This window comes from Zalophus californianus, chromosome 13, assembly GCF_009762305.2.
Source record: "Zalophus californianus isolate mZalCal1 chromosome 13, mZalCal1.pri.v2, whole genome shotgun sequence".
In the NCBI taxonomy this organism is placed as follows: Eukaryota; Metazoa; Chordata; class Mammalia; order Carnivora; family Otariidae; genus Zalophus; species Zalophus californianus.
The window spans coordinates 68,466,317-68,486,710 of NC_045607.1; the positions used below are offsets into that span (position 1 = coordinate 68,466,317).

The 20,394-nt window shown below is 39.2% G+C and overlaps 1 protein-coding gene and 1 long non-coding RNA gene across 7 annotated transcripts in view; one reads left to right on the forward strand and one right to left on the reverse strand.

The window, feature by feature from the left end:
• Positions 1 to 20,394, forward strand: part of TUT7 (terminal uridylyl transferase 7) — a 65,837-nt gene that overhangs the window by 12,266 nt on the left and 33,177 nt on the right. For all 6 annotated transcript variants that reach the window (XR_003523617.2, XR_003523618.2, XM_027614978.2 and 3 more), the window contains exons 8-12: positions 70 to 139; positions 925 to 1,051; positions 2,532 to 2,651; positions 16,523 to 16,660; positions 19,406 to 19,586. Coding sequence is in view for 4 of the 6 variants with exons in the window: in XM_027614978.2 (XP_027470779.2) it covers positions 70 to 139; positions 925 to 1,051; positions 2,532 to 2,651; positions 16,523 to 16,660; positions 19,406 to 19,586 (636 nt within the window). In the remaining 2 variants the exon portion in view is untranslated. The remainder of the gene's footprint in view (positions 1 to 69; positions 140 to 924; positions 1,052 to 2,531; positions 2,652 to 16,522; positions 16,661 to 19,405; positions 19,587 to 20,394) is intronic.
• Positions 1 to 20,394, reverse strand: part of LOC113934293 — a 59,966-nt gene that overhangs the window by 2,436 nt on the left and 37,136 nt on the right. The window contains exon 2 of the long non-coding RNA XR_003523619.1: positions 3,046 to 3,086. This is a non-coding gene — a long non-coding RNA (uncharacterized LOC113934293). The remainder of the gene's footprint in view (positions 1 to 3,045; positions 3,087 to 20,394) is intronic.

Genomic DNA, 20,394 nt, shown 5'->3' on the forward strand with positions numbered 1-20,394 from the left:
ACTTCATCTAGTTCTGCTTTTAAACAGAGGTTTAATTAACCTACTTAATATTTTTTCTTCTTTCCTCAGACTTTTTTATTGATGTTGATGCAGACTTCCACGCTAGGGTGCCAGTGGTGGTGTGCAGAGAGAAGCAAAGGTCTCTGTTTCTTTAAGCTGTTTGTATATTAAATAGAAACTTGCCAGGAGCACACGTACTTGATTACATCTTAATGTCCAATTTCTAGAAGAGCAAGCTCCTTATGTGGTTAATTTCACAGGCTCACTGTTAGTATTCTCTCTATACTTTTGGCATTTGATGCAGGAGCAGAAGGTGTTTTATTTTAAAAAGAATAAAATTATTTGAAACAGCAGAGGAAGTAAGCATTTTGACCCATTCCATTTCAGTAAAAAACAACTTTATCAAAGGGTTACTTGCTGTAGCCACCTTACTTTGCCATCCTTTTTAGCAGCATTTTTAGCAGTGCTGAGTAACAATTAGTGTGACTTCCCCCATGTGTGTCTCCCTCCATCTGGAAGCATTACCATCACCACAGTACATGGGTGGTTTGTAGGCTGTAATGATTCTTCATTAGGCAGATTCCTCCAACTCTTGGGAAAACACTCCTTTACTTTTTACAAAGATGAATTCCTACTCCCGTTTGAACCATTTTACAGTATTTTCCTAATTTTCATTTCCCCCCAGAAATAGTTTTAATGTATGAAAATACAGAGTTTTAGTTCTGAAAAATTAAGTTCGCTCAGAGAATAGCTGCCCTTTTTCTTAATGCAATGACCTAAATGACCCATAAAGATTTTGTGAGTTTTTTATTTTCATTTTGAAGATATTATCAGTGCAAATTAGTTATTGATACCCGTGTAATGCTTTTTATCTTTCTCTTTTTCTTTCCCAACCCCACCCCTTACCCACCCACCCACCCCCAGTGGTCTTCTTTGTAAAGTGAGTGCAGGAAATGAAAATGCCTGTTTGACGACAAACCATTTAACTGCCCTTGGAAAACTTGAATCAAAGCTGGTTCCTTTGGTGATTGCCTTTAGGTACTGGGCAAAGGTAGGTTTGAGTTCTTTAAATGTGTGAGCACATTCTACATACGCATAAAAGCATGCTTTGATTTTTTGCTTGGTTAATCTTAAACGTTTGGATGCATATTTATAGACGAGAGTAGGCATCTGAGTATCGGAACAGAAATTTTAATATCTGCAGAAAGGAAAATTTAGTGTTTCTGTTTCACTGTTACAGTGTTGCTGAAAAGATCAAAATGACTTACAGTGCTTATTAAAAATCAGATTGTGGGTCAAGTGTAGGATATGGCCCAAGAATTTACATTCTAACTAGTTTCCCAGTGTGCTTCTTAGGCACAGGAAAGTTTGAGAGATACCATTTCTTTTTTTTTTTTTTTTAACTATTTCATTTATTTATTTGACAGAGAGATAGAGAGCACAAGTAGGCAGAGGGAGAGGGAGAAGCAGGCTCTCCACTGAGCAGGGAGCCAGACGTGGGGCTCGATCCCAGGACCCCGGGATCATGACCTGAGCCAAAGGCGGCCGCTTAACCGACTGAGCCATCCAGGCGCCCGGAGAGATAGCATTTCTAATCATGTACCCAGAGACTCCAAAAAATGGAAGCCACTCTCTTCTCATACTTATATTTCTCAATATTTATTAGAGCATTTAGTATTTCCTTAAAACTTAAGGTCCCATCATGATTATAAAATTGAGATTCTATGTAGGTACTTTAGCGAGAAAAGCTAGAGCTTTACTGATTATGTCAGTAACAGGGCGCCTGGGTGGCTCAGTCGGTTAAGTGTCTGCCTTCAGCTCAGGTCATGATCCTAGGGTTCTGGGATCGAGCCCTGCATCGGGATCCCCTGCCTCTCTCTCTGCCTGCCGCTTTCCCTGCCTGCGTGCATGCACTCTCTCCCTCTCTCTCTCTCTCTGACAAATAAATAAATAAAATCTTAAAAAAAAAAAAGATACAGTAGTAACAATATATAGTTCCTATTTCTCCTGTCCAGGATAAGCAGAGGATTGCACCAGGCTTAACCAGGTGAATTAGTAATTACAATACACTGTCGTCTGAAAGCTGCTTCCCACTTCATCACTAAGTAGGCTGTGCTTTTTAAATTGTTATTCCTGTTGGTGCTAATGAGTTTGCCTACATTCTTTCCCCAATCACCTTTCTGGGCAAAGCATGAATTTTCACGGCAGTAGGTTCAGATGAGGGGACCATTAAACTGAGCAGAGCCAGTTGGCTTGCACTTGGGATTGAACCATCATTTTGATTTCACTAACAAGCATTTTAATCGAGTTGAGTGGATTTGCTGTGGATGTCAAAAAAAGAAATAACAAATATTAGATTAAAAATTTGAAATTAAAGTTGCCACTCACCATCACAATATGTGGTTGCTCCAAAAGTTTATGGAAGTTTTATTTTTTGTCACTGTGGTATTTTATAAAAGGTTTTAGAACAAAATATATAAATGATAGGTTGGTACAAAAGAATGCTTATCCTTTTTTTCTCTCATTTGTAGCTTTGCAGTATAGATCGCCCTGAAGAAGGAGGTTTGCCGCCTTATGTGTTTGCCCTGATGGCCATTTTCTTTCTTCAACAAAGGAAAGAACCTCTTCTCCCCGTTTATCTAGGATCATGGGTATAAAACTTTTTTTGCTTATATCTCTGATACTAATTTTATTCCAGGGCCACAAGTGTGTACGCATAATTTCAAAATCTAAAAACTTAGCCAGAACGGACATGAATTTATTTATCCTACTAGTATGAATATTCATGCCTCTCACTGCTGAAATATTAGTATATTTGCCTACAAGATGCTGGTGTGTACTCTGCTGGGGATAGGATTACTTTTCTAAACTGAAAAAGCTCTTAATTTGCGAAACACATAGAATCCTGAGGGTTTTAAACAAGACAATGTGAACCTGAATTAAATTTATCCTTTGGTACATACTTCCTCTGGGTATAATTAGATACTTAAATTTACAAGTCACCTCCAGACAGACTGTATGAAGCATTTGGTTGCTGTAACTTACTTTCTGTTTCTAGTCTTTGAGCTCTCTGCATTCCCCATTCCCTGTGAAACAAAAGAAAATAGAAGTATTGAGATTGCTAGTTATACTGCAAGATGCAGAATGTTGTCATCACCTCTCGAATAATATTTTGGTGTTTAAGATGAGTTAGAATTCAGTAATATGACCACTCTTTTTCTGCATAAGTTAAAGTTGATTTATCTAAATAGTAGGGTTAAAGAAGTCTCTGTCTCAAAGTCAAAATAATACTCTTCTCATCCTTTTGGAAACCTCACTTTTAAATCCTAGGTGTTTATCTTGATAAAAATCTTACATGTATACTTAATGTATAAAAAGTCTCACTTGGTAAAAAGCTTATTTTGGCACATATGGTATTGTAACCACCTTTCTTCTTACCATACACAGGATTCTCATCATTTAAGGAGGATTTTTTCTACAGCAGTAGCTTAATTATGAGTATATGCCAAAAATATATGATTATAGGGAACATTTTTCCCTTTGTACTTAATATATTGAGTATTGAGCAAGGACCTTTATGTGCAGGGTCCTAGGAACAAAGACCAAAGCAGAATGAGTGCCTTGTAAACTCTGTCCTGGCACAGGGATCACAGTTCGCTGTGCGTCCCAGTGGCCTGAAGGGCACTCTCTTTGTGCTTGTGGCACTGAAATGAAAGAATGCAGGGCCCCAGCGGGTGTCTGCTAGATAGCTGTCCTGGTGGACAGAAGAGAGAACAGTCAATCCTTAGCTGATAAATAACCCTTTCCATCAGACCCAGAAGGGCCTGTGAAGGTCTTTAAGGTTTTCCTTTCACTTTAATCCAGCAGAGACAGGAGTTTAGGATGGGACCAAACCAGTTAGATTCCTGTGCCCAAGAGGGCCTTTGTATGTGTTCCCATACTCACTATTGTATGTGTTCCCATACTCACTGTTGTCTTAGTGAGATCTACCTTTTCTGGTGTCCTGGTCACCTCTGAGTAGTCATCTGTCACTGATGTGAGGATGCAGGAAAAAGGATGTTTCTATTCTGGTGATGTGGTTCTCCTCAGGATTCACCTATGAATACCCTATTCTATGGCCAGTGTATTCTAGGCAGTGGTACTGGACATTCTCTAAAGTGACATTGAATTTGCTTTTGATTACACCATTTGTTCATTTAAGATTTAATGACAGAAACAGGGATGTGGTGGGCAAAAATGGATTGAATTCTGTGATCAAATAAGGCACACTCAACTGCCTGAACCAAAATGATCTACAGTTTTCAGTATTTTAAACTTGTCAGGCATCAATGCGAAAGTCTTACCAGTAAATGCTAGAAACTTCTGCTAGAGTCATAGAAATATAAAGCAAGTGTGGGAAAAGAAATGAAATTCACTATTTAATTAAATTCACTTATTGGTGCCAGAAATTTTACATCATTATTTCTGTACAAAATGCATTGAAGATTCCAAAATTATGTTTATAAGAGTATCTAAACTTAATTCCTTCAAAATCTTTAAAGCACTGTGTACGTTTGTCATTTTACCTGGCCCTGAAGGGAATACACAGATGAATAAGATGACATTCCCGGTCAAGAAGTTTAGGATATCATGGCTCTGTGCCCTCATCTGTCTTCAGAGAGCCCTAAGCCAATCTACGCCAGCCTCTTCCACGTGGGCGGGGTTTAAGCCTCAGCCTGGGGCTGTCCTCGCTGACCTTTTACTCCCATGTATTGTTACTAGACTTCGATTTGACTAAAAGTTAATCATAACGAGTTGCGACTGATGAATTGGCTTAACCCTGTCCTCTCAGCATCTTTCATCCCTACAACAGTATTTTACTAGCCTCCTAGTAGTTATTCTTTGGAATCTGCCTTATTTTGGATTATATAGATTTAGCTTTTAGCAGTTATTTACCCATGAAGGATGCCAGGTAGTATAGTCGAAAGAAGAGTAGTCTAAAGTTTGCTAGCCCTACGATTCCTCCAGATTTTGTCACTTACACATATCCTATGACCTTCAGCAAGTTATTTATTTTCTCTGAGCCTTGGAGTCCTCATCTGAAAAATTCTGAAATGAGATCATGAATGTAAAGCTCCTGAACCAAGGCAGGAGAACAGCTGTAGTTCTTTTCCCCCTCAACGGAAAGTCAAGTTCTACTTATGATGTGGAGGTACAACCTCCTAACCAAGTGACCCTTGTATAAGTAACAGCTATAAATTCTCAACAAAACACAAGAAAACAACAAGGGGTAGACTCTGAAGACTGAACAAGCACAAGCAGACTTTGGAGAGAAGTCAAACTTTGGAGCAAGTGTCCAACACATAGCAAGTTTCTGTTCTTCTGTGGCTTTACCCTAAAGGCACGTACCTCTGATAGCAAAACCAGTCCTCTCTGGCCAGAGGAACTAGTGCCACCAGATAAAGGGGGAAAACCCGGAAGGGAAAGATACTGAGAATTGGAACCCTTAATTCTCCCGAACCAGTCCAGTCTGTCCTATAAGGAGCTTGGAAGTCATCACTCTGTCTTCACAAAAAGAGAGGGAAAAAAAAAACTGAACAAACTGAAAATCAACAACTCTTCTTAGAGCCATCAGAGAGTTGAGGTCACAGGGAAAGCCACTGCCCCCAGGATTCGAGAGACAGGCAAATACAGCAAATTATAACTTGTTAGAGCAGAAGCCCAGGAACAGAGCCAATACCAGGGTAGGAGGGCTTAGATTGTGGTTCTGGAGGCTCAGTCTGGGCAAGCCTGAGAGTGAAAAATAGCAGGGGTGCCAGCCTTAGGGAACGTCCCAATGATTTCACAGGTTCTGTCCCAGGAACCCCCACCAGGTTCTCAAAGAAGATCCAAGAAAAAAATCCCCTTGTGCTTTTGGCAGGGTGAGAAAAAAAGTCACCATTTTGAAGTATGCCCAGAACATGCTATTCTCCTAAACAAAAACCTGCCTTCAAGGGAAACTTTTTTTTTTTTTACCTGGGCCTAACTGACCTGGGGAAAAGAAAAATTACCCAACTCTAGCCCCGTTCCTGAGCCTTCCTGTCTTCCTTAGGTGGGGAGGATTGAAAAGCATCTTGTCAAGGTCACAATCCAGGACGACAGGCTCACTAAAAGACTGACACCTGATCATAGGACTATAGAATGCTTCCCCTCCCCCAGACCTTACCACATTATTAGGGCTCCTGCATAAAACGGGGTAAAATGGAAAGACCTCAGTTCACAAGAAATCTTTTGGGAAACCCAAAAACAACAGGGAAGACAAAAACAAGGACACCAGAGAAAGTTTTAGCCTCTTGACATCTACAGCTACAACAATCAGTAAACATAGCCAAACTCCTAATAAATAAAACTTCACACTAAAGGCCTTTCTACCTCAGTTCCTTTTACCGAGTACATATATCCAGCTTGCTTTTTTTTTTTTTAAGATTTTATTCATTTAACAGAGAGAGCATGAGCATGCACAAGCAGGCACAAGCAGGCAGAATGGCAGGCAGAGGGAGAAGTAGGCTCTCTGCTGATCAGGGAGCCCCATGTGGGGCTCTATCCCAAGACCCTGGGATTATGACCTGAGCCGAAGGCAGACCCTTAACCAACTGAACCCCCTAGGCGCCCCTATATCCAGCTTTCAACAAGAAAATTACAAGTCATACTAAAAGGCAAAAAAACATAATTTAAAGAGACAGAGCAAGTATTGGAATTATCAGACCAGGAAATTAAAACAACTAGGATTAATATGCTTAGGGCTCGAATGGAAAAAATGGACAACATGCAAGAACAGATGAGTAACACAACTTGAGAGATGGAAGCTCTAAGAAAATCAAAAGGAAATACTAGAAATAAAGTCTGTAACAGAAATGAAGAATGCCTTTGATGGATTCATCAGTAGGCTGGACACAGATGGGGGAAAGAATCATGCTTTCTTCAACAGAAACCTCCCAAACTGAAAAACAAGGAGAAAAAAAAAAAAAAGATGGAACAGAATATCTAAGAACTGCAGGACAATTACAAAGAGTTGTATGTATTATGGGAGTATCAGAAGAAGAAAAAGAAAGGAACAGAAGAAATAATTTGGAATAATGACAGAATTTTCCAAAATTAATGACACACTTCTAAAACACACATGTAAAGCAGACTAAAAACAGGCTTAAGGCTTAAGGCTTAAAAAAATGAACTGAGATCAGAATTGCCATCCACCAGAGAAGAGACAGTCTGCAGTTTTTGTAGTCCAGTTAATTACCTACAAAAGTATCAACATGTTTTGGAGTAACATAAAGAATCCAAAATTTGCATAATACAATATAGGATCACAGTATCCAGAATGCAATCTAAAATTAATATACAAAGAACAAGGAAAATGGGACCCACTCTCAAGGGAAAAGGGAAAAGAAAAGGAAAAGAGAAAAATCCAGTTGCCAAACCAAGATGCCCCAGATGTGGGAACTCTGAAAGACTTTAAAAGAGTTATTGGGGCGCCAGTAACACAAAAGAGTTATTGGTGGCTCAGTCGTTAGGCGTCTGCCTTCGGCTCAGGTCATGGTCCCAGGGTCCTGGGATCGAGCCCCGCATCGGGCTCCCTGCTCCACGGGAAGCCTGCTTCTCCCTCTGCCCCTCCCCCTGCTGTGTTCCCTCTCTCGCTGTGTCTGTCTTTCAAATAAATAAATAAAATCTTAAAAAAAAAATAAAAGTTATTAATAAGTATGCTCCATGAGATAAAGGAAACATATTTGCAATAAATGAAGAGATAGGAAGTATCAGCTGGAGAAATAGAAAATGTAGAGAAGCAAGTGGAAATTTTAGAAGTGAAAAATACATTATTTTTAAATAAAAAGTTTACTGGATGGACATAGCAGAATGGATGTGACATAAGAGTCCGTGAAAGTGAAAATAGATGAATAGAAATTAATCTGAAGAAGAAAAAGAAAAATATTTGGAAAAAATAACCTCAGGGACTTAGGGACAATTAAAAGAAAAAATGTAACCTGTGGGTAATTTGAGTCCCAGGAGGAGAGGAATAAGAGGATGGGACAGAAACAGAGCCAGAAACTTCCCAAATTTGATCAAAGATTTATAGACTCGGTAAGGTGAAGAAACCTCAAATAAGATAAATTCAAAGAGAAGCATGGGGAGCACATGATAGTCAAAACCAAAAATAAAGTGCAAAACGTAAAAGCAGGCAGAGAAACACCTTACCTAAATGAACAATGATTTGACCAACTACTCATCAGAAACCAGTGATTGATTAATCATTTCATAATGTGTATGCATATCAAATCATCAGATTATGTACCTTAAACACATGCAATATACCAGTTTTTGTCAATTATACTAATAAAGCTGGGGGGGGGGATTAAAGTCAAACTAAAGCTCTACAATACCAGATGAGATCAATTTTAAGAGAAGAAATGTTACCCAAAGACAAAAAGGGACATTTCATTATGATAGGGTCAATTCATCAGAAAGACAAAACAATCTTAAATGTTTGTGTCTATTAAGAGAGCACCAAAAACATGAGCCAAAAATTGACAAAATCTAGCCCATCAGAGTAAGAAATTATAACACCCCCTCAGCAGGTGACTAATGTATTAGCTAAACAAAACGTAAGTGAAGATTTAGGGGATTTGATAGACACTATTGACAACAACCTGGATCTAGATTTGTGGAACATTACACCCAACAGCTGCAGAATGCATATTTTTTTTTCAAGTGCATATTGTGCTTTCATCAAGGTAGACCATATGCTGTTTTAAAAAGAAGTTTCAATGCATTTTAAGAGATTGAAATCATATTCTTTGACCACAATGGAATTAAATTAGAAATAATAATGGCAATATATGTAGGAAAATCATACGTATTTGGAAATTAAACAGTGTACTTACAAATAATCCATGGGTCAAAGAAGAAATCACACAGGAAATTAGAAATATTTTGAACTAAATTTTAATAAAAACACAGTACCTCCAAATTTGTGAGATGCAGCTAAATTAGTGTTCACAGGTAAATTTATAGGTTTGAATGCTTAAATTTAAAATAATAATGGTCTAAAGTCAGTCACCTAAAGTTTCACTGCAAGAAGCCAGAAATGAAAGAGCCACATAAACCCAAAGTAAGTTCTTATTTTTTTAAAGATTTTATTTATTCATTTTAGAGAGAGAGACGAGCATGAGCAGAGGGGCAGAGGGGGAGAGACAAGGACAAGCAACTCAGGCTGAGCAGGAGCCTGAGGCAGGGCTCAATCTCACAACCCTGAGATCATGACCTGAGCTGAAATCAAGAGTCAGATGCTCAACTGACTGAGCCACCCAGGTGTCCCAACCCAAAGTAAGTTTTTGAAGAAAGGAAATATTAAAGCTAAGGGCAAAATCAATAAGGAGAAAATAGACTAACAATAGACAAAACAAGGCCAACTGTTTGATCAGTAATATATGCCCCTGGTAGACTCATGAGAAAAGAAGAAAGAACACAGTATCATATGATCTCACTGTTATGAGGAATTGTTAATCTCAGGAACAAACTGAGGGTTGCTGAAGTGGTGGGGGGTGGGAGGGGTGGGGTGGCTGGGTAATAGACATCGGGGAGGGTATGTGCTATGGTGAGCACTGTGAATTGTGCAAGACTGTTGAATCACAGACCTGTACCTCTGAAACAAATAATACATTTTATGTTAAAAAAAAGAAGAAGAAGATAGGAGGAAGGGAAGAATGAAGGGGGGAAATCGGAGGGGGAGACGAACCATGAGAGACTATGGACTCTGAGAAACAAACTGAGGGTTCTAGAGGGGAGGGGGGTGGGGGGATGGGTTAGCCTGGTGATGGGTATTAAAGAGGGCACGTTCTGCGTAGAGCACTGGGTGCTATACGCAAACAATGAATCATAGAACACGCCATCAAAAGCTAATGATGTATGGTGATTAACATAATAAAAAAAGGAAAAAAATAATAAGTTAACTTGATAGAAAATTTTGAATGTACAACAACAAAAAAGAATTCCTCATATCAGTGAGATCGTATGATACACGTCTTTCTCTGATTGACTTATTTCGCTTAGCATAATACCCTCCAGTTCCATCCATGTTGTTGCAAATGGCAAGATTTCATTCCTTGTGATGGCTGTATAATATTCCATTGTGTATATATACCACATCTTCTTTATCCATTCATCTGTTGATGGACATCTTGGCTCTTTCCATAATTTGGCTATTGTGGACATTGCTGCTGTAAACATCGGGGTCCACATACCCCTTTGGATCACTACATTTGTATCTTTGGGGTAAATACCCAGTAGTGCAATTACTGGGTCATATGGTAGTTCTATTTTCAACTTTTTGAGGAACCTCCATACTATTTTCCAGAGAGGTTGCACCAGCTTGCATTCCCACCAACAGTGTAGGAGGGTTCCCCTTTCTCCACATCCCCGCCAACATCTGTCGTTTCCTGACTTGTTAATTTTAGCCATTCTGACTGGTGTGAGGTGATATCTCATTGAGGTTTTGATTTGGATTTCCCTGATGCCGAATGATGTTGAGCACTTTTTCATGTGTCTGTTGGCCATTTGGATGTCTTCTTTGGAAAAATGTCTGTTCATGTCTTCTGCCCATTTCTTGATTGGATCATTTGTTCTTTGGGTGTTGAGTTGGATCAGTTCTTTATTTTGGATACTAGCCCTTTATCTGATATGTCATTTGCAAATATCTTCTCCCATTCTGTTGGTTGTCTTTTGGTTTTGTGGACTGTTTCTTTTGCTGTGCAGAAGCTTTTTATCTTGATGAAGTCCCAACAGTTCATTTTTGCCCTTGCTTCCCTTGCCTTTGTCAGTGTTTCTAGGAAGAAGTTGCTGCGGCTGAGGTCGAAGAGGTTACTGCCTGTGTTCTCCTTTAGGATTTTGATGGACTCCTGTCTCACATTTAGGTCTTTCAAGCATTTGGAGTCTATTTTTGTGTGTGGTGTAAGGAAATGGTCCAGTTTCATCCTTCTGCATGTGGCTGTCCAATTTCCCTAACACCATTTGTTGGAGAGACTGTCTTTTTTCCATTGGACATTGTTTCCTGCTTTGTCGAAGATTAGTTGACCATATTTCTGGGCTCTCTATTCTGTTCCATTGATCTATGTGTCTGTTTTTGTGCCAGTACCATACTGTCTTGATGATGACAGCTTGGTAATAGAGCTTGAAGTCTGGAATTGTGATGCCGCCAGCTTTGCTTTTCTTTTTCAACATTCCTCTGGCTATTTGGGGTCTTTTCTGGTTCCATACAAATTTTAGGATTATTTGTTCCATTTCTTTGAAAAAAGTGGTTGGTATTTTGATGGGGATTGCATTAAATGTGTAGATTGCTCTAGGTAGCACTGACATCTTCACAATACTTGTTCTTCCAATCCACGAACGTGGAACATTTTTCCATTTCTTTGTGTCTTCCTCAATTTCTTTCATGAGTATTTTATAGTTTTCTGAGTACAGATTCTTTGCCTCTTTGGTTAGATTTATTCCTAGGTAACTTACGGTTTTGGGTGCAGTTGTAAATGGGATTGACTCCTTAATTTCTCTCTTCTGTCTTGTAGTTGGTGTATAGGAATGCCACTGATTTCTGTGCATTGATTTTATATCCTGCCACTTTACTGAATTCCTGTATGAGTTCTAGCAGTTTTGCGGTGGACTCTTTTGGGTTTTCCACATAAAGTATCATATCATCTGCAAAGAGTGAGAGTTTGACTTCTTTGCCGATTTGGATGCCTTTGATTTCTTTTTGTTGTCTGATTGCTGTGGCTAGGACTTCTAATACTATGTTGAACAGCAGTGGTGATAGTGGACATCCTTGCCTTGTTCCTGACCTTAGGGGGAAAGCTCTCAGCTTTTCCCCATTGAGAATGATATTTGCTGTGGGTTTTTCATAGATGGCTTTTATGATATTGAGGTATATGCCCTCTATCCCTATACTCTGAAGAGTTTTGATCAAGAAAGGATGCTGTACTTTGTCAGATGCTTTTTCTGCATCTACTGAGAGGATCATATGGTTCTTGTTCTTTCCTTTGTTAATGTATTGTATCACATTGATTGATTTGTGGATATTGAACCAGACTTGCAGCCCAGGGATAAATCCCACTTGGTCGTGGTGAATAATCCTGTTAATGTACTGTTGGATCCTATTGGCTAGTATTTTGGTGAGAATTTTTGCATCCGTGTTCATCAAGGACATTGGTCTGTAATTCTTTTTGATGGGGTCTTTGGTTTTGGGATCAAGGTAATGGTGGCCTCATAAAGCGAGTTTGGAAAGTTTCCTTCCATATCTATTTTTTGGAACAGTTTCAGAAGAATAGGTATTAATTCTTCTTTAAATGTTTGGTAGAATTGCCCTGGGAAGCCATCTGGCCCTGGGCTTTTGTTTTTTGGGAGATTTTTGATGACGGCATCAATTTCCTAAGTGGTTATAGGTCTGTTCAGGTTTTCTATTTCTTCCTGGTTCAGTTTTGGTAGTTGATACATCTCTAGTAATGCATCCATTTCTTCCAGATTATCGAATTTGCTGGCATAGAGTTGCTCATAATATGTTCTTAGGTTTGTATTTCTTTGGTGTTGGTTGTGATTTCTCCTCTTTCATTCATGATTTTAATTATTTGGGTCATTTCTCTTTTCTTTTTGATAAGTCTGGCCAGGGGTTTATCAATCTTGTTAATTCTTTCAAAGAACCAGCTCCTAGTTTCGTTCATCTGTTCTACTGTTCTTTTGGTTTCTATTTCATTGATTTCTGCTCTGATCTTTATTATTTCTCTTCTCCTGCTGGGTTTAGGCTTTATTTGCTGTTCTTTCTCCAGCTCCTTTAGGTGTAGGGTTAGGTTGTGTATTTGAGACCTTTCTTGTTTCTTGAGAAAGGTTTGTATTGCTATATACTTTCCCCTTAGGGCCACCTTTGCTGTATCCCAAAGATTTTGAACACCTGTGTTTTAATTTTCATTGGTTTCCATGAATTTTTTTAATTCTTCTTTAATTTCCTGGTTGACCCATTCATTCTTTAGTAGGATGCTCTTTAGCCTCCATGTATTTGAGTTCTTTCCAACTTTCCTCTTGTGATTGAGTTCTAGTTTCAAAGCACTGTGGTCTGAAAATATGCAGGGAATGATCCCAATCTTTTGGTACCAGTTGAGACCTGATTTGTGACCTAGGATGTGATCAATTCTGGAGAATGTTCCATGGGCACTAGTGAAGGATGTGTATTCCGTTGCTTTGGGATGGAATGTTCTGAATATGTCTGTGAAGTCCATTTGGTCCAGTGTGTCATTTAAAGTCTTTATTTCCTTGTTGATCTTTTCCTTAGATGATCTGTCCATTTCAGTGAGGGGGGTGTTAAAGTCCCCCACTGTTATTATATTGTTGTCAATGTGTTTCTTTGCTTTTGTTATTAATTGCCTTGTATAATTGGCTGCTTCCATGTTAGGGGCATAGGTATTTACAATTGTTAGATCTTCTTGTTGGATAGACGCTTTAAGTAGAATATAGTGTCCTTCCTCATCTCTTATTACAGTCTTTGGTGTAAAATCTAATTTGTCTGATATAAGGATTGCCACCCCAGCTTTCTTTTGGTGTCCATTAGCATGGTAAATGGTTTTCCACCCCCTCACTTTCAATCTGGGGGTGTCTTTGGGTCTAAAATGAGTCTCTTGCAGACCGCGTATCAATGGGTCTTGTTTTTTAATCCAATCTGATAGCCTGTGTCTTTTGATTGGGGCATTTAGCCCATTTACATTCAGGGTAACTATTGAAAGATAGGAATTTAGTGCCATTGTATTGCCTGTAAGGTGACTGTGACTGTATATTGCCTGTGTTCCTTTCTGGTCTATGCTGCTTTTAGGCACTCTCTTTGGTTAGAGGACCCCTTTCAATATTTCTTGTAGGGCTGGTTTTGTGTTTGCAAATTCCTTTAGTTTTTGTTTGTCCTGGAAGTTTTTTATGTCTCCTTCTATTTTGAATGACAGCCTAGCTGGATATAGTATTCTTGGCTGCATATTTTTCTCATTTAGTGCTCTGAAGATATCATGCCAGTCCTTTCTGGCATGCCATGGATAGGTCTGTTGCCAATCTAATGTTTCTACCATTGTCAGTTACATATCTCTTGTCCTGAGCTGCTTTCAGGATTTTCTCTTTGTCTCTGAGACTCGTAAGTTTTACTATCAGATGTCGGGGTGTTGACCTATTTGTATTGATTTTGAGGGGGGTTCTATGTGCCTCCTGGATTTTGATGCCTGTTTCCTTCCCCAAATTAGGGAAGTTTTCTGCTATAACTTGCTCCAGTATACCTTTCTTGCCCCACCTCTCTCTTTCTTCCTCTTCTGTGATCCCAATTATTCTAATCTTGTTTCATCTTATGGTATCGCTTATCTCTCGAATTCTGCCCTTGTGATCCAGTAGTTGTTTATCTCTCTTTTTCTCAGCTTCTTTATTCTCCATCATTTGGTCTTCTATATCACTAATTCTCTCTTCTGCCTCATTTATCCTAGCAGTCAGAGCCTCCATTTTTGATTGCACCTCAAATAGCCTTTTTGATTTCGACTTGGTTAGATTTTATTTCTTTTATACTCCAGAAAGAAACCCTTCTCTAGTAACTTCCATGCTTTTTTCAAACCCAGCTAGTATCTTTAAAATCGTCATTCTGAACTCTAGTTCTGACATCTTACTAATGTCTGTATTGATTAGGTCCCTGGCAGTCGGTACTGCCTATCCAAATATGTAGAAGAAGTCCTGGTCATTACAATAAGAAAGAAAATAAAAAGTCATAAAGACCTGAAAGGAAGAAGTAGAAGTTTCTCTATTTCAGATAACATGATGGTTTACATAGAAAATCCTCAGAAAACTACAAAACCAGTTCTAGAGCTTAGTTAGTTAAATTTAGTATGAGCATAGAATACAAAGATGGTATCCTAAAAAATTTGTATTTTTATATATTAGCAACATTTAAAAATGGTTTTGAAAACTTCCATTAATAATGCTGCTTGAAAACATACACTAATTAAGAATAAATTTACAAAAGATGTGTAAGACTTCCAACTTGAACAATAGAACATTACTGTGAAAATTAAGTAAGAACATAGATAAATGTAGAGACATACCAAGTCTGTGGATTGGAAGCATTGGATACTGTTTTCAACAAAAGGGCATAAGCATTTCATTGGGGGAAAGTCTTTTCAACAGCTGATCCTGAAGAATCTAGATATTCATAAGGAAAAAAAATAGGAACATCAATCCTTAACCTCCCAACATCCGCCAAAATTAACTCAAAATAGATCAAAGATTTAAATGTAGAAGTTAAAATTACCAAATTCCCTGTGCACCTGGGTGGCTTAGTTGGTTAAGCGTCTGCCTTTAGCTCAGGTCATGATCCCAGGTTCCTGGGATTGAGCCCCTTGTCGGGATCCCTGCTCGGTGGAGAGTCTGCCGCTCCTTCTCCCTCTGCCTCTCCCTCAACTCATGCTCTCACTCACTCTCAAAATAAAATAATCAAATTCCCAGAAGAAAAAGGGAAAAAAATCTTTGCAGCCTGAGGGTGGGCAAGGATTTCTTAGGTAGAGCCCTAAAAGCACAAGCCAGCCAGGGAGTGTGGCTCCATGGTTGTTAGGAGAGGAGTCTTTAAAGCAGAGGGAGTAGCAGTCTGAGCCAGGTGGATGTATCGAGAAGATGGGACAGAGAAGTGGCAAAGGGCCAGATTACGTAGGTTCTTTCTAAGCCCTGGAAGGGACTGAATTTTATCCTGAGTAAGAAGGAAACCATTGTGAGCAGGCGAAATGAAATGATGGCTTATGTTTTAGAAGGATCACTCTGTGTACTAAACCAAAAAAGTAGTCCCATTTGATGTGGAAATAAATTTGAGAAACAGGATACCGCATCCAGACCCCACACCATGACTCATTAGCTACATTAACCAGTTTAAAGGCTATGAGTAAGCCCACTGCACAATAAAGAAACCTGTTCAACTTTGTTCCACATTTCTTAGACCTTTTGAGCCCAGACTGTGTTCTTTAGCAGTTGGCATCTCAGCAACATCAATAGAAAGTTTTTTACATTGAGCATTCCCTGTGTGCCATATGCTGTGTCAGTGGTTTGTGTCCATTATTTCATGTCACAACTATCTCATGGAGGAAGTTCTAGTGTAACTCATTTTTACAGAAACCTGAGACCAGGAGGAAGGTACTGACTGAAAGTCTCGCAGCCCCACAAGGGAGCCGAGGTTGGGGCCTGTGCAGTTTTACTCCAGAACCTGTGGCTTTGGGCCTAGGCCGTGTTACCTTCTCTTAGACTGTTTACTAAAGAATTATCTCACAAAATCACCATTTCTTTTGCAAGTGAAAACCTTGTTTTTTACTTTTAAAAAATATTTTTAAATTAAGAGATGTCTCAATCCATAAACTGATACCTTTTCTGTTTTCAATGGGCTATGTTTTCATTTCTTCCAGGGTTAATACACTCTGGTTGCTATAAAATCCTTTCTACCTCATAATAATAGTATATGTCTAATTTTTCCTAGATTGAAGGATTCTCATTAAACAAACTAGGGAACTTCAACCTTAAAGATGTTCAAAAAGACACCGTGGTCTGGGAATACACTGACAATGCCGCTGGGGATGCAGACACACCAAAAGAAGTACCTGTTAAAAGGGGACAGGTCTGTTCTCTCTCATTGTTCATTTTGCCATTTATATTTGATTTCATTGTTAATTGTGGAGTCTGTGAGTTAATCAGTCCTCCTCTCATCTGTCAACTATCTTAACTCTTTCATGGATGTTTCATTCCCTAGTTTGTTCAGTCCTTGAAATAGACAAGTAATGAGAGAAGGTAAAATTCAGATCACTGAATCCAAAGTGAAGAAGTATTCGATATAATGTATTTCAGTGTCCTCATCAGTACCATTAGGGGGAGGCGGGGAAATTTATGCACAAGGGGAGAATTGCCATTGAAATTTCAAACAAAATTGAGCAATGTAATTATACTAGAAATAAGAATAGGAATCTGCCCCAAATTGGTGTATGGGCCCTGACTCCACGACCTGCCCTGTAACTGTCTGGGATGAAATGGTAGCAATACCCACAAAGGACTTCTGAGACCAGGATTCTAGTCCTCACTCTACTCAAACAAGTCCTGTCGCTCCTCAGGTCCATGCCTAAAATGGGGAAATGGTAGTGAATCATAGATTCTCCAGTTGTGTTTTCTCGAATCCTTGAGCGCTGGAGAGAGAAGGGAGGTGGTGCCATTCAACCCCTGTTGCCACCAGAACACCACCACTCTTTTCCCTTTTCTACTTCGGGTTCCCATCCCAGTTCTCCCACGTCCTGGCTGTATGTCCAGGGGCAAGTGACTTAATCTTCTTGGGCCCCAGTTTCCTCACCTAAAAATGGAGATGACATTGGTACCCTCTCATAGGGTCATTGGCTTCTAGAATGCTTAACTCAGTGCCAAGCGAGTAGCAAACTCTCAGTAAATGTTAGTTGCCGGGTTTTTTTGTTTTTGAAAAAGAAAGCGTTCCCTACTTTAAAAGAATAAAAACAATAATGAAAAACAGCTTAAGTACCACTAGTGTAGATATGTCCAAAGTTTTGTAAGTTCCATATTGTGGTATTATCAAGTCATCTCAGTGAGATGCTTCAGAGCCCTTAGTGATGCTGAATAAGGCTTATGGATAAAGAGGTGAAATTTAATGAGGCTTTCAATTTCTGGGGGTTTTCTTTGTGTCCTCAACTACAGTGTTCGGGACCTAGATAACTTCCGTTTTCAGGCAGTTCTGCTTTGTAAATCTACCTGATGACTTTATCATACTTGACAGAATACTTGTGGTCAGGATTTAGTGATTAATAAAATATTATACCACTTGTTTTGAAGCTCAGTATAATAAAGCATGTTGCACAACAGATTTGTATACCTGAGAAGGAAAAACTGTTGCTGTAAGCCCAAGCAAATACTCGATGTTTACATTTTCATGCTATTTGGAGAGATCAGTCATGCTACCACTTCAGAAATGAAGACCTAGATAGGGTCGAGATTGATTGCATGGCGAAGTACCGGGATCGAGACACATTGTTCTCGTTCTGCCACTGACAAGCAGTGGGACCTTTGACAAGTCATGTCAACTGTATGGGCTTCAGTTTTCTCTTGTAACTTAGGGGAGTTGAGCTGGATTACCTCCCAAGAGCATCTTACCGTTGTGACATTATGTTTCAATGATAAATGGATTTCTTGTACTTGAAAGACTGTGTCTAAGTGAAAGAATACAGAGAGCAACCAAATCTGCCGGATGCTTTCCCTTGTTTCTCATTTAATCCTCATAACTATCCTGTGTTATAGGTGGTACCATCCCTACTCTGCAGATAATGATAGCGACCATTTTTTGAACATGTGTGCCAGGCACTGTGCTAAGCTCTTTACAGACATTCTCTCACTCAGTCCTCCCAACAACCCTCTGAGGTGGGTACTGTAATCCCCATTGTTCAGATGAGGAAACTGAGCCTTAGACAGCATAGAGCCTGGCCAGGATCATACGTGGCTAGTACATGGCAGAGTTGGATTTCAAGCCTAAAGTGTCCCATTGCAAAACCAGTTCCGTTAGCCACTATGCTGTCATGCCGACTGAGAGTGAAGAGGCTAAGTCCAAGAGCAGTTAAGAGCTATGAAGTGGCGGAGTCAGTTTTTGGACTCTTTTGTTTCTATTCTAGATCCTATGCACCTTCTAGTATATTCCATCACAGTATATTCCAGTTTGTCGAGAGTCAGTGAATGTAAAACCGGCATCAATTTCTGATATCAAGAGTTACTTGACTTTGGGGCGCTGTAACAGCATGAGACTCTTGATCTCAGGGTCATGAGTTCAAGCCCCACGTTGGGCATAGAGATTATTTAAATAAATAAACCTTAAAAAAAAAAAAGTTGACTTTAAAATCATTTGTCCCTAGCAGATTCAGTGAGCTTATGTAGCTTCTCAGAGCAAATGAAAGGAGTGTTTTGCCTTTTGCTCTCTGCCTATAGCTGCCGCCCACTTTTGTGTGTGTAAGTGTAAACGTGCCCTCCAGTGGCAGCGCCAGGGAGAGCTCCGTGCTGAGAGTAGCAATCCAGGCACGTTTCTCTCCACCTGTCATTAAGGCTTCAAAACAAGGAGTGCCACCTGGTTGCCTAAAATTGCCTCTCTGCTTCTGTGATGATGGTTAGATTTTAACATGCTTTCATCCCAGGAGTGCAGGGTAGGAATGCCATTTTCCCACCAACGAAATATAACCTAGATGTGATTTACCTAGATGGATTGTCAAATTCCTGTCTTTGCTAAGGTTTTTCAGATTTTTTGTAATTTGCTTGAATGATCTCTAGTTTCTCAGATTGTGCTGACATCTGGACTAACCTGTGTGTTTCTCTTTGCTGTTAATAGGTATCATTAATATTTGATTTCAAGCACGTCCCATCAGTTCCAGTTGGGCAGCTCTGGGTGGAAATGCTTCGATTCTATGCTTTAGAATTTAATTTGGCTGATTTAGTGATCAGTATTCGTGTCAAAGAATCTGTATCTCGGGAATCAAAGGATTGGCCCAAAAAGCGCATTGCCATTGAAGGTATCTCAAAATGTTTATCTTTAATTCCCTTTTTTTTTAAGGTACCAGTCTAACCGCATGCTTTTTACTTCATTCTCCTTTCAGCCTCCACACGTAATGTAGGCCTGACCCTGAAAATGAAATAGTTAGAATCTTGCATGTGTAACTGTGGTCATTCCAAGGGACCAAACTTCATCCTGGGTTTTTTTAAGCACTGCAATAAAATGTCTTAGTTGAAAAAAAAAGCTAAAACAGTGGCTGGCTGAGTCCTTGCTTTCTTTATAAATTGCTTAACAACTTAAACGCTTATACAGAGTTTTCCCCCACCCCATGATGTGTGAATCCCCCTTTCCTCTTTACTGTTCTCCTTGTGCTGGATTTTTAGATTCAGTCCTTTCCTGGATTGTTGTTATCATTTAGTTTTACAAAGGTGAGAAAATACTTTTTCTCATGAAAAATAATTCTTCATTGGATTCCTCTTCATAGAAAGAGGGGCTGATTATTATTGGAATATCTACAGTAGCATTTGGAACTGATTCATGAAAACACTTTTTCTAGTGAAGGCTCATTTAACTAAAACCATTGTATGAAAGACTCGCTGATGTGCCCTGTAGACTACATTAAATGGACTAGCTCTTCTCATCTTTGCAAAGTCAGGAGGTTGAAACCCCTCTAGAAATCTGAATTCTCCTCCTTCAAATAACTTAAAGAACCTCCTAAATGGAATTCTCGTATTTTTGCTTGATTTTTTTCAAGCTTTATATTGCATAAGAGGGTTTTTTTTTTTTTTTTTTTTTGCATTTTGCATAAATTCTGTGTGCAGTCATGG